At 49.6% G+C, this 18138-nt stretch overlaps 1 protein-coding gene across 11 annotated transcripts in view; it reads right to left on the reverse strand.

The window, feature by feature from the left end:
• PRPF40B (pre-mRNA processing factor 40 homolog B) overlaps positions 1-18138 on the reverse strand; it is a 380564-nt gene that overhangs the window by 344421 nt on the left and 18005 nt on the right. For all 11 annotated transcript variants that reach the window (XM_063952768.1, XM_063952770.1, XM_063952767.1 and 8 more), the window contains exons 2-3: positions 17136-17216; positions 15638-15781 (exon numbers count right to left, since the gene is read on the reverse strand). In XM_063952768.1, coding sequence (XP_063808838.1) covers positions 15638-15781; positions 17136-17216 — 225 coding nt within the window. The remainder of the gene's footprint in view (positions 1-15637; positions 15782-17135; positions 17217-18138) is intronic.

Genomic DNA, 18138 nt, shown 5'->3' on the forward strand with positions numbered 1-18138 from the left:
TGACCTGGCGTAATACCGCTTTAGCTTTTTGTTGAGACGGGACGCCATCATGTCTATTTGAGGCAGGCCCCACCGATCCACGATCTGTGCAAAGACTTCTTGATGAAGTCCCCACTCCCCCGGATGCAGGTCGTGCCTGCTGAGGAAGTCCGCCTCCCAGTTGTCCACCCCCGGGATGAACACCGCTGACAGCTCGCTTACATGGCCTTCCGCCCAGCGTAGAATCCTGGTCGCTTCTGCCATGGCCACTCTGCTCCTTGTTCCGCCTTGGCGGTTTATATGAGCCACTGCCGTGACATTGTCTGACTGAATCAGAACCGGTCTTCTCCGAAGTAAGTTCTCCGCTTGACGCAGGGCGTTGTATATGGCCCTAAACTCCAGGACGTTGATGTGGAGACAAGTCTCCAGGCTTGACCAGAGACCTTGGAAATTTCTTCCCAGTGCCACTGCTCCCCAGCCTCGGAGGCTTGCGTCCGTGGTCACCAGGACCCAGTCCTGAATGCCGAACCTGCGACCCTCTAGAAGGTGAGCACTGTTCAGCCACCACAAGAGAGATACCCTGGTCCTGGGAGACAGGGTGATCCTTTGATGCATTTGTAAATGGGACCCGGACCACTTGTCCAAGAGGTCCCATTGAAAAGTCCTCGCATGGAATCTGCCGAAAGGGATGGCCTCGTATGAAGCCACCATCTTCCCCAGGACCCGCGTGCACTGATGCACTGAAACCTTCTTTGGTTTCAATAGGTTCCTGACCATGGTCATGAGTTCCTGAACCTTTTCAATCGGAAGAAAAAATAAGATTTTACTCACCGGTAAATCTATTTCTCGTAGTCCGTAGTGGATGCTGGGGACTCCGTAAGGACCATGGGGATTAGCGGCTCCGCAGGAGACTGGACAAAACTATAAAGAAAGCTTTAAAATACTGGTGTGCACTGGCTCCTCCCACCAAGACCCTCCTCCAGACTTCAGTTAGGATACTGTGCCCGGAAGAGCTGACACAATAAGGAAGGATTTTGAATCCCGGGTAAGACTCATACCAGCCACACCAATCACACCGTATAACTCGTGATACAATACCCAGTTAACAGTATGATAACAACTGAGCCTCTCAACAGATGGCTCAACAATAACCCTTTAGTTAGGCAATAACTATATACAAGTATTGCAGACAATCCGCACTTGGGATGGGCGCCCAGCATCCACTACGGACTACGAGAAATAGATTTACCGGTGAGTAAAATCTTATTTTCTCTAACGTCCTAAGTGGATGCTGGGGACTCCGTAAGGACCATGGGGATTATACCAAAGCTCCCAAACGGGCGGGAGAGTGCGGATGACTCTGCAGCACCGAATGAGCAAACTCTAGGTCCTCCTCAGCCAGGGTAACAAACTTGTAGACTCTTGCAAAAGTGTTTGAACCCGACCAAGTAACAGCTCGGCAAATTTGTAAATCCGAGACCCCTCGGGCAGCCGCCCACGAAGAGCCCACTTTCCTCGTGGAATGGGCTTTTACAGATTTAGGGTGCGGCAGTCCAGCCGCAGAATGTGCAAGTTGAATCGTGCTATCAGATCCAGCGAGCAATAGTCTGCTTAGAAGCAGGAGCACCCAGCTTGTTGGGTGCATACAGGATAAATAGCGAGTCAGTTTTCCTGACTCCAGCCGTCCTGGAAACATATACTTTTCAGGGCCCTGACTACGTCTAGAAACTTGGAATCCTCTAAGTCCCAAGTAGCCACAGGCACCACAATAGGTTGGTTCACATGAAAAACTGATACCACCTTAGGAAGGAATTGGGAACGAGTCCTCAATTCCGCCTTATCCATATAAAATACAGATAAGGGCTTTTGCATGACAAAGCCGCCAATTCTGATACACGCCTGGCCGACGCCCAGGCCCACAGCATGACCACTTTCCACGTGAGGTATTGTAGCTCCACAGATTTAAGTGGCTCAACTCAATGCGACTTCAGGAAATCCAACACTACGTTGAGATCCCACGGTGCCACTGGAGGTACAAACGGGGGCTGACTATGCAGCACTCCCTTAACAAAAGTCTGAACTTCAGGCAGTGAAGCCAGTTCTATTTTGGAAGAAAATCGATAGAGCCGAAATCTGGACCTTAATGGAACCCAATTTTAGGCTCATAGTCACCTCTGACTCGTAGGAAGTGCAGAAATCGACCTAGCTGAAATTCCTCCTTTGGAGCCTTACTGGCCTCACAGCACGCAACATATTTCCGCCATATGCGGTGATAATGGTTTGCGTTCACTTCTTTCCTAGCTTTAAATAGCGTAGGGATAACTTCCTCCGGAATGCCCTTTTCCTTCAGGATCCGGCGTTCAACCGCCATGCCGTCAAACGCAGCCGCGGTACGTCTTGGAACAGACAGGCCCCCTGCTGCAGCAGGTCCTGCCTGAGCGGCAGAGGCCATGGGTCCTCTGAGATCATTTCTTGGAGTTCTGGGTACCAAGCTCTTCTTGGCCAACCCGGAACAATGAGTATAGTTCTTACTCCTCTCCTTCTTATTATTCTCATTACCCTGGGTATGAGAGGCAGAGAAGGGAACACATACACCGACTGGTACACCCACGGTGTTACCAGAGCGTCCACAGCTATTGCCTGAGGGTCCCTTGACCTGGCGCAATATCTTTGTAGCTTTTTGTTGAGGAGGGACGCCATCATGTCTACCTGTGGCCTTTCCCAACGGTGTACAATCATTTGGAAGACTTCTGGATGAAGTCCCCACTCTCCCGGGTGGAGGTCGTGTCTGCTGAGAAAATCTGCTTCTCAGTTGTCCACTCCGGGAATGAACACTGCTGACAGTGCTAACACATGATTTTCCGCCCATCGGAGAATCCTTGTGGCTTCTGCCATCGCCATCCTGCTTCTTGTGCCGCCCTGTCGGTTCACATGAGCGACCGCCGTGATGTTGTCTGACTGGATCAGCACCGGCCGGTGTGGAAGCAGGAGTCTAGCCTGACTTAGGGCATTGTAAATGGCCCATAGTTCCAGAACATTTATGTGTAGGGAAGTCTTGGAAGTTTCTTCCCTGTGTGACTGCCCCCCAGCCTTGAAGGCTGGCATCCGTGGTCACCAGGACCCAGTCCTGTATGCCGAATCTGCGGCCCCCTAGAAGATGAGCACTCTGCAGTCACCACCACAGCGACACCCTGGCCCTTGGAGACAGGGTTATCCGCCGATGCATCTGAAGATGCGACCCGGACCACTTGTCCAACAGATCCCACTGGAAGATCCTTGCATGGGACCTGGCAAATGGAATTTCTTCGTAAGAAGCTACCATCTTTCCCAAGGCTCGCGTGCATTGATGCACCGACACCTGTATTTGTATTAGGAGGTCTCTGTCTAGAGACGCCAACTCCTTGGACTTCTCCTCCGGGAGAAAACCTTTTTATCCTGTTCTGTGTCCAGAACCATACCCAGGAACAGTAGACGCGTCGTAGGAACCAGCTGCGACTTTGGAATATTTAGAATCCAGCCGTGCTGTTGTAGCACTTCCCGAGATAGTGCTACTCCGACGAACAACTGCTCCCTGGACCTCGCCTTTATAAGAAGATCGTCCAAGTACGGGATAAGTACTTCGGCCATTACCTTGGTAAATACCCTCGGTGCCGGGGACAGACCAACGGCAACGGCTGGAATTGGTAATGACAATCCTGTACCACAATTTTGAGGTACACCTGGTGAAGAGGGTAAATAGGGACATGCAGGTAAGCATCCTTGATGTCCAGTGAAACCATGAAATTCTCCAGGCTTGCAATAATCGCCCTGAGCGATTCCATTTTGAACTTGAACCTTCGTATATAAGTGTTCAAGGATTTCAATTTTAGAATGGGTCTCACCGAACCGTCTGGTTTCGGTACCACAAACATTTTGGAATAGTAACCCCGGCCTTGTTGAAGGAGGGGTACCTTGATTTTCACCTGCTGGAAGTACAGCTTGTGAATTGCCGCCAGTACTACCTCCCTTTCTCCGAGGGCAGCAGGCATGGCTGATGTGAGGTAACAGCGAGGGGGAGTCGCCTCGAACTCCAGCTTGTATCCCTGTGATACTACTTGCAGAACCTAGGGATCCACCTGTGGGCAAGCCCACTGGTCCCAGAAGTTCCCGAGACGCGCCCCCACCGCACCTGTCTCCACCTGTGGAGCCCCAGCGTCATGCGGTGGACTCAGAGGAAGCGGGGGAAGATTTTTGATCTTGGGAATTGGCTGTCTGGTGCAGCTTTTTTCCTTCTTCCCTTGTCTCTGTGCAGAAAGGAAGCGCCTTTGACCCGCTTGCTTTTCTGAAGCCGAAAGGACTGTACCTGAAAATACGGTGCTTTCTTAGGCTGTGAGGAAACCTGAGGTAAAAAATTTTCTTCCCAGCTGTTGCTGTGGATACAAGGTCCCAGAGACCATCCCCAAACAATTCCTCACCCTTATAAGGCAGAATCTCCATGTGCCTTTTAAGGCAGCATCACCTTTCCACTGCCGGGTCTCTAATACCCTCCTGGCAGAATGGACATTGCATTAATTCTGGATGCCAGCCGGCAAATATCCCTCTGTGCATCCTTCATATAAGACGACGTCTTTAATATGCTCTATGTTAGCAACATATTATCCCTGTCTAGGGTATTAATATTATCTGACAGGGTATCAGACCACGCTGCAGCAGCACTATTTATGCTGAGGCAATTTTAGGTCTCAGTATAGTACCTGAGTGTGTATATACAGACTTCAGGATAGCCTCCTGCTTTTTATCAGCAGGCTCCTTCAAGGTGGCCGTATCCTAAGACGGCAGTGCCACCTTTTTTGACAAACGTGTGAGCGCCTTATCCACCCTAGGGGATATCTCCCAACGTGACCTATCCTCTGGCGGGAAAGGGTACGCCATCAGTAACTTATTAGAAATCACCAGTTTCTTATCGGGGGAACTCACGCTTCTTTACACACTTCATTCACTCATCTGATGAGGGAACAAAACACTGGCTGCTTTTTCTCCCCAAAAATAAAACCCCTTTTATGTGGTACTTGGGTTCATGTCAGAAATGCGTAACACATTTATCATTGCCGAGATCATGTTCCTAGTGGATTGTGTATATATATCTCAACCTCGTCGACACTGGAGTCAGACTCCGTGTCGACATCTGTGTCTGCCATCTGAGGTAACGGGCGTTTTTTGAGCCCCTGATGGCCTTTGAGACGCCTGGGCAGGCGCGGGCTGAGAAGCCGGCTGTCCCACAGCTGTTACGTCATCCAGCTTTTTATGTAAGGAGTTGACATTGTCGGTTAATACCTTCCACCTATCCATCCACTCTGGTGTCGGCCCCACAGGGGACGACATCACATTTATCGGCCTCTGCTCCGCCTCCACGTAACCTTCCTCATCCAACATGTCGACACAGCCGTACCGACACACCGCACACACACAGGGAATGCTCTGACTGAGGACAGGACCCCACAAAGTCCTTTGGGGAGACAGAGAGAGAGTATGCCAGCACACACCAGAGCGCTATATAATGCAGGGATTAACACTATAACTGAGTGATTTTTCCCCAATAGCTGCTTGTATACATAATTTGCGCCTAAAATAAGAATTTACTCACCGGTAATTCTATTTCTCGTAGTCCGTAGTGGATGCTGGGAACTCCGTAAGGACCATGGGGAATAGCGGGCTCCGAAGGAGGCTGGGCACTCTAGAAAGATCTTAGACTACCTGGTGTGCACTGGCTCCTCCCACTATGACCCTCCTCCAAGCCTCAGTTAGGTACTGTGCCCGGACGAGCGTACACAATAAGGAAGGATTTTGAATCCCGGGTAAGACTCATACCAGCCACACCAATCACACCGTACAACTCGTGATATGAAACACAGTTAACAGTATGAAACAATAGAGCCTCTCAACAGATGGCTCAACAATAACCCGATTTAGTTAACAATAACTATGTACAAGTATTGCAGATAAACCGCACTTGGGATGGGCGCCCAGCATCCACTACGGACTACGAGAAATAGAATTACCGGTGAGTAAATTCTTATTTTCTCTAACGTCCTAGTGGATGCTGGGAACTCCGTAAGGACCATGGGGATTATACCAAAGCTCCCAAACGGGCGGGAGAGTGCGGATGACTCTGCAGCACTGAATGAGAGAACTCCAGGTCCTCCTCAGCCAGGGTATCAAATTTGTAGAATTTTGCAAACGTGTTTGCCCCTGACCAAGTAGCTGCTCGGCAAAGTTGTAAAGCCGAGACCTCTCGGGCAGCCGCCCAAGACGAGCCCACCTTCCTTGTGGAATGGGCATTGACAGATTTTGGCTGTGGCAGGCCTGCCACAGTATGTGCAAGCTGAATTGTACTACAAATCCAACGAGCAATAGTCTGCTTAGAAGCAGGAGCACCCAGCTTGTTAGGTGCATATAGGATAAACAGCGAGTCAGATTTTCTGACTCTAGCCGTTCTGGAAACATATATTTTCAGTGCCCTGACCACGTCTAGCAACTTGGAGTCCTCCAAGTCCCTAGTAGCCTAGGCACCACAATAGGCTGGTTCAGGTGAAACGCTGACACCACCTTTGGGAGAAACTGGGGACGAGTCCTCAATTCTGCCCTATCCATATGGAAATTCAAATAAGGGCTTTTACAAGACAAAGCCGCCAACTTTGATACTCGCCTGGCAGAAGCCAAGGCCAATAACATAACCACCTTCCACGTGAGATATTTCAGATCCACGGTTTTTAGTGGTTCAAACCAATGTGATTTTAAGAAACTCAACACCACGTTGAGATCCCAAGGTGCCACAGGAGGCACAAACGGGGGCTGACTCTGCAGCACTCCTTTTATAAATGTCTGAACTTCAGGTACTGAAGCTAGTTCTTTTTGAAAGAAAATCGACAGAGCCGAGATCTGTACCTTAATGGAACCCAATTTAAGGCCCATAGTCACTCCTGCTTGCAGGAAATGCAGAAATCGACCTAGTTGAAATTCCTCTGTTGGGGCCCTTTCGGCCTCACACCATGCAACATATTTTTGCCATATGTGGTGATAATGAGTTGCTGTAACCTCTTTCCTGGCTTTAGTAAGCGTAGGAATGACTTCCTCCGGAATGCCCTTTTCCTTCAGGATCCGGCGTTCAACCGCCATGCCGACAAACGCAGCCGCGGTAAGTCTTGGAACAGACAGGGCCCCTGCTGCCGCAGGTCCTGTCTGAGTGGCAGAGGCCATGGGTCCTCTGATATAAATTCTTGAAGTTCTGGGTACCAAGCTCTTCTTGGCCATCCACGAGTATCGTTCTTACTCCTCGCCTTCTTATTATTCTCAGTACCTTTGGTATGAGAGGCAGAGGGGAGAACACATAAACCGACTGGTACACCCACGGTGTTACCAGAGCGTCCATAGCTATCGCCTGAGGGTCCCTTGACCCGGTGCAATATCTTTTATAGCTTTTTGTTGAGGCGGGACGCCATCATGTCCACCTGTGGCCTTTCCCAATGGTGTACAATCCTATTGGAAGACTTCTGGAGGAAGTCCCCATTCTCCCGGGTGGAGGTCGTGTCTGTTGAGAAGATCTGCTTCCCAGTTGTCCACTCCGGGAATGAACACTGCTGACAGTGCTAACACATGATTTTCCGCCTATCGGAGAATCCTTGTGGCTTCTGCCATCGCCATCCTGCTTCTTGTGCCGCCCTGTTGGTTTACATGGGCGACTGCCGTGATGTTGTCTGATTGGATCAGTACCGGCTGGTTTTGAAGCAGAGGCCTTGCCGGCCTCAGGGCATTGTAAATGGCCCTCAGGTCCAGAATATTTATGTGTAGGGAAATAACCTGACTTGACCAAAGTCCCTGGAAATTTCTTCCCTGTGTGACTGCCTCCCAGTCTCAAAGGCTGGAATCCATGGTCACTAGGACCTAGTCCTGTATGCCGAACCTGCGGCCCTCTTGAAGATGGGCACTCTGCAGCCACCACAGTAGAGATACCCTGGTCCTTGGAGACAGGGTTATCAGCCTATGCATCGGAAGATGCGATCCGGACCACTTGTCCAACAGGTCCCTCTGAAAAGTTCTTGTATGGAACCTGCCTAATGGGATTGCTTCGTAGGAAGCTACCATTTTTCCCAGGACTCGCGTGCAATGATGCACCGCTACCTATTTTGGCTTCAGGAGGTCTCTGACTAGAGATGACAACTCCTTGGCTTTCTCCTCCGGGAGAAACACTATTTCTGGTTTATGTCCAGAACCATCCCCAGGAACAGTAGACGTGTCATAGGAACCAGCTGTGACTTTGGACTGTTTAGAATCCAACCATGCTGTTGTAGCACTTTCCAAAATAGTGCTACCCCGACTACCAACTGCTCCTTGGACCTCGCCCTTATAACGAGATTGTCCAAGTACGGGATAATTACAACTCCCTTTTTTTGAAGGAGTATCAACATTTCGGCCATTACCTTGATAAAACACCCTCGGTGCCATATACAGTCCAAACGGCAGTGTCTGGACTTGGTAATGGTAATCCTGTACCACAATCTGAGGTACTCCTGGCGAGGATGGTAAATGGGGACATGCAGGTAAGCATCCTTGATGTCCCAGGATACCATGTAATCCCCCTCGTCCAGGCTTGGAATAACCGCCCTGAGCGATTCCATCTTGAACTTGAATTTTTGTGTTCAAGGATTTTAAATATAAAATGGGTCACACCGAACCATGCGGTTTCGGTACCCCAACCCGTGTGGAATAGTAACCCCGTCCTTGTTGAAGTAGGGGCACCTTGAGTATTACCTGCTGGGAATACCGCTTATTAATTGCCTCTAGCACAGCCTCCCTGCCTGAGGGAGTTGTCAGCAAGGCATATTTTAGGAAACGGCTGGGGGGAGACATCTCGAATTCCAGCTTGTACCCCTGAAATACTACTTGAAAGAAACAGGGATCCACCTGTGAGCGAGCCCACTAATTGCTGAAAATTTTTGAGACGGCCCCCCACCGTACCTGGCTACACCTGTGGAGCACCCGCGTCATGGTGTGGCCTCACAGGAGGCGGGGGAAGAATCTTGATTCTGGGAACAGGCTGACTGGTGCAGCTTTTTTCCCTCTACCCTTGTCTCTGTACAGAAAGGAAGCGCCATTTGACCCGCTTGCTTTTCTGAAGCCGAAAGGACTGTACCTTTGTCTGTGAGGAAACCTGAGGTAAAATTATTTCTTCCCAGCAGTTGCTGTGGATACGAGGTCCCAGAGACCATCCCCAAATAATTCCTCACCCTTATAAGGCTCTCTATGCGCTTTTTAAGTCAGCATCACCTGTCCAGTGACAGGTCTCTAATATCCTCCTGACAGAATGGACATTACATTTATTTTGGATGCCAGTCGGCAAAATATCCCTCTGTGCATCCCCCATATATAAGACGACGTCTTTAATATGTTTTTATGTTTGCCAACTAGTATCCCTGTTTGACAGGGTCACCGACCACGCTGCAGCAGCACTATCTGCAGGTCTCAGTCTAGTACCTGAGTGTGTAAATACAGACTTCAGGATAGCCTCCTGTTTTTTATCAACAGGTACCTATTAAAGTGGCCGTATCCTAAGACGGCAGTGCCACCTTTTTTGACAAACGTGTGAGCGCCTTATCCACCCTAGGGGATATCTCCCAGCGTAACTTATCCACCTGGCGGGAAAGGGTACGCCATCAGTAACTTTTTATAAATTACCAGTTTCTTAACGGGGGAACCCACGCTTTCACACACTTCATTTATTCATCTGATGGGGGAACAAAACACTGCCTGTTTTTTCTCCCCAAACCTAAAACCCATTTTTAGAGGTGCTTGGGTTAAAGTCAGAAATGTATAACACATTTTTTATTGCCGGGATCACGTCACGGATGTTCCTAGTGGATTGTGTATATGTCTCCACCTTGTCGACACTGGAGTCAGACTCCGTGTCGACATCTGTGTCTGCCATCTGAGAGAGCGGGCGTTTTTGAGCCCCTGATGGCCTTTGAGACGCCTGGGCAGGCGCGGGCTGCGAAGCCGGCTGTCCCACAGCTGTTACGTCATCCACCCTTTTATGTAAGGAGTTGACACTGTCGGTTAATACCTTTCACCTATCCATCCACTCTGGTGTCGGCCCCACAGGGGGCGACATCACATTTATCGGCCTCTGTTCTGTCACCATATAAGCCTCCTCATTCAACATGTCGACACAGCCGTACCGACACACCGCAGACACACAGGGAATGCTCTAAACGAGGACAGGACCCACAATAGCCCTTTGGGGGGACAGAGTAAGAGTATGCCAGCACACACCAGAGCGCTATATATATACAGGGACTAACTGAGTTATGTCCCTAATAGCTTTTATATAATATACTGTATACAGTGCCAATTTTAATGCCCCCCCTCTCTTTTCCCTCTTACTGTACTGTAGAATTGCAGGGAAGAGCCAGGGAGCTTCCCTCCAGCCGAGCTGTGAGGGAAAAATGGCGCCAGTGTGCTGAGGAGATAGGCTCCGCCCCTTTTTCGCGGCCTATTCTCCCGTTTTTTATGGAATTCTGGCAGGGGTATTTACCTCATATATAGCCCCTGGGGCCATATATTGAGGTATTTTAGCCAGCCAAGGTGTTTTTATTGCTGCCTCAGGGCGCCCCCCCCCCGCGCCCTGCACCCTCAGTGACCGGAGTGTGAAGTGTGTGAGAGGAGCAATGGCGCACAGCTGCAGTGCTGTGCGCTACCTTGGTGAAGACAGAGTCTTCATGCCGCCGATTTTCCGGACCATCTTCTTGCTTCTGGCTCTGTAAGGGGGACGGCGGCGCGGCTCCGGGACCGAACATCAAGGCTGGGCCTGCGGTCGATCCCTCTGGAGCTAATGGTGTCCAGTAGCCTAAGAAGCCCAATCCGGCTGCAAGCAGGCGAGTTCGCTTCTTCTCCCCTTAGTCCCTCGCTGCAGTGAGCCTGTTGCCAGCAGGTCTCACTGAAAATAACAAATTCTAAGACTATAACTTTCTAAGAGCTCAGGAGAGCCCCTAGTGTGCATCCAACCTCGGCCGGGCACGAAATCTAACTGGGGCTTGGAGGAGGGTCATAGTGGGAGGAGCCAGTGCACACCAGGTAGTCTAAGATCTTTCTAGAGTGCCCAGCCTCCTTCGGAGCCCGCTATTCCCCATGGTCCTTACGGAGTTCCCAGCATCCACTAGGACGTTAGAGAAATTTAGTGCCCCCCCTCTCTTTTTAACCCTTTGAGCCTGAAAACTACAGGGGAGAGCCTGGGGAGCTATCTTCCAGCTGCACTGTGAAGATAAAATGGCGCCAGTGTGCTGAGGGAGATAGCCCTGCCCCTTTTTCGGCGGACTTCTCCCGCTTTTTCTGGAATACTGGCAGGGGTATTTTTACATCTATATAGCCTCTAGGACTATATATGATGTAGATTTGCCAGCCAAGGTGTCTTATATTGCCCTCAGGGCGCCCCCCCCCAGCGCCCTGCACCCGTCAGTGACCGGAGTGTGAGGTGTACATGAGGAGCAATGGCGCACAGCTGCAGTGCTGTGCGCTACCTTGGTGAAGACCGAAGTCTTCTGCCGCCGATTTTCCGGACCTCTTCACTCTTCTGGCTCTGTAAGGGGGACGGCGGCGCGGCTCCGGGAACGAACACCAAGGTCGGGTCCTGCGGTCGATCCCTCTGGAGCTAATGGTGTCCAGTAGCCTAAGAAGCCCAAACTACCACCTGTTAGGTAGGTTCGCTTCTTCTCCCCTTAGTCCCTCGCTGCAGTGAGTCTGTTGCCAGCAGATCTCACTGAAAATAAAAAACCTAAATATACTCTCTTTCTAGGAGCTCAGGAGAGCCCCTAGTGTGCATCCAGCTCAGCCGGGCACAAGAATCTAACTGGAGTCTGGAGGAGGGTCTTGGTGGGAGGAGCCAGTGCACACCAGTAGTCTAAAGCTTTCTTTATAGTTGTGCCCAGTCTCCTGCGGAGCCGCTAATCCCCATGGTCCTTACGGAGTCCCCAGCATCCACTTAGGACGTTAGAGAAACCTTTTTCTGGTCTGTGTCTAGAATCAGGCCCAGAAAGGTCAGACGCGTTGTAGGAACTAGCTGGGACTTCGGTAAATTGAGAATCCAGCCGTGTAGCTGCAACGTCTTCATGGACAGAGACACGCTGTCCAGCAACTTCTCCCGAGATCTCGCCTTTATTAGGAGATCGTCCAAGTATGGGATAATTGTGACCCCCTGTCTGCGCAGGAGTACCATCATTTCCGCCATTACATTGGTGAAAACCCTCGGGGCCGTGGAAAGCCCAAACGGCAACGTCTGAAATTGGTAGTGACAGTCCTACACTGCAAATCTCAGGAACGCCTGATGGGAGGGGGGGGATATTGGAACATGAAGGTATGCATCCTTTATGTCCAGGGACACCATCCAATGCCCCCCCTCCAGGCTGGCGATGACCGCCCGGAGTGATTCCATTTTGAACTTGAACCTTTTCAAGTACAGGTTCAGAGATTTTAGGTTTAAAATGGGCCTGACCGAACCGTCCGGTTTCGGGACCACAAACAGGGTTGAATAATATCCCTCTCCCTGCTGGAGATGAGGAACTGTGACAATCACCTGTTGAACATACAATTTTTGGATTGCTGTCAACACTGACTCCCTCTCTGACGGGGAAGTCGGCAGAGCCGATTTGAAAAACCGGCGAGGAGGCAAGTCTTCGAATTCTAGCCTGTATCCCTGAGCAACAATCTCTACCGCCCAGAGATCCACCTGCGATTGAACCCAGACGTGGCTGAAAAACCGAAGACGAGCCCCCACCAGATCTGCCCCCCCCCGGGAAGCCCCAGCGTCATGCGGTGGACTTTGCAGATGCAGGGGAGGACTTCTGCTCTTGGGAACTAGCTGTGTGCAGCTTCTTTCCCCTGCCTTTCCCTCTGGTAACAAAGGACGATCCCCGCACCTTCTTGTTTTTATTGGAACGAAAGGACTGCATTTGATAATGAGGTGCCTTCTTAGTATGCTGCGGGGGGACATAAGGTAAGAAATTCGACTTACCAGCCGTAGCCGTAGAGACAAGGTCCGAGAGGCCGTCTCCAAACAACTCCTCCCCCTTGTACGGCAAGGACTCCATGTGCCGCTTAGAATCGGCATCTCCCGTGCACTGCCGGGTCCACAGGAGTCGCCTAGCAGAAATAGACATAGCATTTATCCTGGAGCTTAATAAACAAATGTCTCTCTGAGCATCTCTCATATACAAGGCAGCATCTCTGATATGCTCTAAGGTCATTTGAATAGCATCCCTATCTAAGGTGTCAATCTCCGTAGATAAGGAATCTGCCCATGCCACAACCGCACTACAAACCCAGGCCGACGCCATGGCCGGTCTAGCAATAGTACCTGAGTGAATGTAAATGTGCTTCAAGGTAATTTCCTGCCTGCGATCAGCCGGTTCCTTGAGGGAAGCCATATCCTGAGAAGGTAGTGCCACCTTTTTGGACAAGCGTGTCAGCGCCTTGTCCACTTTTGGGGAAGATTCCCAGCGTATCCTATCAGTTTGTGGAAAGGGATACGCCATAAGAATCCTTTTGGGAACTTGTGGTCTCCTATCTGGAGAGTCCCAAGCCTTTTCGCACAATTCACTTAATTCAAATGATGATGGAAAAGTGACTTCAGGCTTTTTCTCTTTATACATGTGTACGCTCGTGTCAGGGACAGGGGGTTCCTCAGTAATATGCAAAACCTCTTTTATGGCCATAATCATGTACCGAATACCTTTTGCCACCTTCGGCTGTAATTTTGCATCTTCTTACTCGACACTAGAGTCAGAATCTGTGTCGGTTTCTGTGTCATCGATCTGGGATATGGTGGGCTTCTGAGACCCCGACGGGCCTGGCGCCACAGGGACAGGCATGGACTGGGTACCTGACTGATCCCTAGCTTCTGCCTTGTCTAACCTTTTATGCAATAGATTGACATTTGCATTCAAGACATTCAGCATATCCACCCATTCCGGTGTCGGAGTTGCCGACGGCGACCTGACATTCAAACACTCCCCCTCCACAGTAAGCGAGCCTTCCTCGTCAAACATGTTGACACACGCGTACCGACACACTTCACACACACACAGTGAACCCCTTTTCTGAAGACAGTATCCCTGTCAAGGCCCTTTGGAGAGACAGAGAGAGAGTATGCCAGCACACACCCCAGTGCAATAACCCTGGAGACCAACACAAAATGTTTTTCCCCAGCAGCGCTCTGTAATATGTAAACCGCCAATTATGTGCCCCCGCCCTTTCTTTTAAGCACCCTTTCACCGTGTGTAAGCAGGGGAGAATCCGGGGAGCTTCCTCTCAGCAGTGCTGTGGAGAGAAAATGGCGCTGGTGAGTGCTGAGGGAGAAGCCCCGCCCCCTCGGCGGCGGGCTTCTGTCCCTCTCAAACTTAGTAAATTATGGCGGGGGCTCTTTTATATACATGTACAGAGCCCACCTGTACATGTATATAGTCTTTTTGCCATGCAGAGGTTTATATTGCTGCCCAGGGCGCCCCCCCCTGCGCCCTGCACCCTTACAGTGACCGGAGTGTGTGAGGTGTATGGGAGCAATGACGCACAGCTGCAGTGCTGTGCATTACCTCAGTGAAGCTTAAGGCTTCTGCCGCCTGACGACTTCTGTCTTCTGTACTTCTGGCTCTGCGAGGAGAACGGCGGCGCGGCTCCGGGGGTGGACGCCCAGTAAGAACCTGCGTTCACCCCCTCTGGAGCTAATGGTGTCCAGTAGCCGAGGAAGTAGAGCCTATCTTTGACAAGAACGTCTGCTCCTCTCTCCTCAGTCCCTCGATGCAGGGAGCCTATTGCCAGCAGTGCTCCCTGTGAAAAAGTAGTAAAAAGTAGAAAGAAAAATCCAAACAAAAATGCTTTCAGGCAGAGAACTCTGGAGAGCTCTCTGCAGTGCACCCATCTTGCTCTGTAAAACTGAGGTCTGGAGGAGGGGCATAGAGGGAGGAGCTAGTGCACACCCAGAATCCAAAGCTTTCTTAAAGTGCCCTATCTCCTGCGGAGCCCGTCTATTCCCCATGGTCCTTACGGAGTCCCAGCATCCTCAAGGACGTTAGAGAAAATTCCATAGCTCCGGGTACTTACTGTAACACAGGAACTATGGGTTACTGTAGGAATAACTGCAGAGCTCCGGGCTCTTACTGTAACACAGGAACTATGGGTTACTGCAGAGCTCCGGGCACTTACTGTAACACAGGAACTATGGGTTACTGCAGGAATAACTGCAGAGCTCCGGGCACTTACTGTAACACGGAACTATGGGTTACTGCAGGAATAATTGCATAGCTCCAGCCACTTACTGTAACACCAGAACTGTGGGTTACTGCGTGTCAGTCATGGGCTTACTGCAGGAATAATTGCATAGCTCTGGGCACTTACTGTAACATGAGAACTATGGGTTACTGCACGCAAGCCGTGGGTTTACTGCAGGAATAATTGCACTGCTCCGGGCATTAATCTAGGAGTTTAAGCCCTGCAGTAAATTCCACAGTTAATTGAATTCCCTACAGAGAGATCAAATATGACTTACGAGAAGATGATTCACTATAATGCTGGAAAGAAAATCACACTGTGCAGCAATGTATACATAATATGATAGCAAAACAATGAAGAAATCCACCTGAGTTAGAGGGGGTGGTCCTGCCATAGGTGGAATCATAGGCGGCATCAATGCATGTGGAATTGGGGGCATTGCTGGAGGCCTCTGTCCAATTGGTGGCAGCCCAATAGGTGGAAATGGAGGTGGAAGCCCAGGAGGTGGCATCTATAAGGTGATACAATAGTACAATAAACTTATTCTCTGAAATGCTCAGATTAATAGCCTCCAGGTGCAGATTCATAACATTTATTAAAAAGAACAAGAAAATTCCAATCGCATCTACACTTAATTTAATTTATTAGCAGTTATTTATATAGCACACACATATTCCGTAATGCTCTACAGAGAATATATGGCCAATGTCCCTGTCAAAATGGATCTTATAGTGTATGTCCCCAACCAAATGTACACACATACACACAGGGTATTAAGAAGAGGGGGCCCGTGTGCAGTCTCTGTCTGCGCCCCCTCCGATCTATCTGACAGCATATAACTAAGCACTGGTAGACTATGGCACTACTGCTCAGGTCTCTAGGGTTCTGGTGCAATGGCTATTTTCCTGGCAATTCTTCTACTGCGCACACGCAAAATGCCAGGAAAGTGTCCATCGTGCCATTTTCTCTGTGATTTGTGTAGTACACCCATTGCTGACAAGAGGTAAGTATTGAGAAAATGGATGAAGGGTGCAGTGTGGGCCCCCTCTGAACCCAGAGACCCATGTGTACTGCACACCCTGCACCCATTATAGATAAATGAACAGGAAGTTGCATCTCCAGATGTTTACAACATTACAACAATTAAAACATTGGACCTCATTCAAGTCCGGTTGCTGCTGCGTCTCATGCAGCAAAGTACTCATTATCGGTAGTTTGCGCATGCGCAGGAACCATTCTGCGTGTGCACGAGTGGGTCCTGCGACACGGGATGCAAAGCGGCAGTACACTGTCAGTGATTAACAGTCTGCTGCCATCTGGGGTGTGGCAACGGCCTCCGTTTGTGAAAATGGAGGCGTGTTGCCACCGTTTAGGGGAAGAGAAGATGGAGATTTCCCGGCCACTGTGACGGGTGGCTTGCGCGGCACCATGGGTGGCGCAAGCCATCTTATGATGGGATAGAGATGCTGCTCCATAGGATGCAGGTCGGATCACTACTGCAGCAGGAGGCGTCTGCTTGTAATAGGCGCCTACTGCTACATCACCCTACAGCGCTATCACTGCTTCCAAGGAAGCAGCAGTGATAGCAACGCCAACCACATCTGAATAACCGCCATTATTATTAAACCATATAGGCATAGAAAGAGAATTGTGCAGATGGTTTAAGTGGTCCACATATTTGTTATCGTAACACAAAAGGCATGGCCTCCTCTACCTCATAACTTTGTTGAAAGTCAGTGAAAAATCAACCACACTTTTTACCAGCCTGCCTTAGGAATAATCATAAAATAAAAAATTCATTTTATTTACATGATAGTCTTTTAAGAATAACAACAACAGTTTAGACACCTTAGTAAAACACTTACAAAAGGTGGAGGCATCAGAGGAGGAGCAGTAGGAAAAGAGGCAGTCTGACCAGGTGGAGCTGTTCCTGAGTCTGGTGCTGACTGAAAATGGAGAGACAATTTGCTTGTGTCAGTCCCAAGATAAGACTAAGTGAAAAAAAAAGACCACGGAATGCTATAGATGTATTTACAGTCTTTTAAAATATGGAAAAAAAAAAAAATACATGTCAAATATATATAAAAAAAAAATTCCAGCAGATTGTACCAAATTACATTACAGATGATTTTACAAATCTACACAATTTTCTCATTTACATTGTTAAAAGGCAGTGGTTCCCAAACTTTTTTGTATCACGGTGCCCTAGAGTATCAGAATTTTTTTCAAGGCACCCCAAGGCTAAAAGTTTTTTATTGAGAAAAATAAGAATTTACTTACCGATAATTCTATTTCTCATAGTCCGTAGTGGATGCTGGGAACTCCGTAAGGACCATGGGGAATAGCGGCTCCGCAGGAGACTGGGCACAAAAGTAAAGCTTTAGGACTACCTGGTGTGCACTGGCTCCTCCCCATATGACCCTCCTCCAAGCCTCAGTTAGGATACTGTGCCCGGACGAGCGTACACAATAAGGAAGGATTTATGAATCCCGGGTAAGACTCATACCAGCCACACCGATCACACCGTACAACCTGTGATCTGAATCCAGTTAACAGCATGATAACAGAGGAGCCTCTAGAAAGATGGCTCACAACCCCAATAACCCGATTTTTGTAACAATAACTATGAACAAGTATTGCAGACAATCCGCACTTGGGATGGGCGCCCAGCATCCACTTCGGACTATGAGAAAATAAGAATTTACTTACCGATAATTCTATTTCTCGGAGTCCGTAGTGGATGCTGGGGTTCCTGAAAGGACCATGGGGAATAGCGGCTCCGCAGGAGACAGGGCACAAAAGTAAAGCCTTCCGATCAGGTGGTGTGCACTGGCTCCTCCCCCCATGACCCTCCTCCAGACTCCAGTT

This window comes from Pseudophryne corroboree, chromosome 2, assembly GCF_028390025.1.
Source record: "Pseudophryne corroboree isolate aPseCor3 chromosome 2, aPseCor3.hap2, whole genome shotgun sequence".
NCBI classification, from domain to species: domain Eukaryota; kingdom Metazoa; phylum Chordata; class Amphibia; order Anura; family Myobatrachidae; genus Pseudophryne; species Pseudophryne corroboree.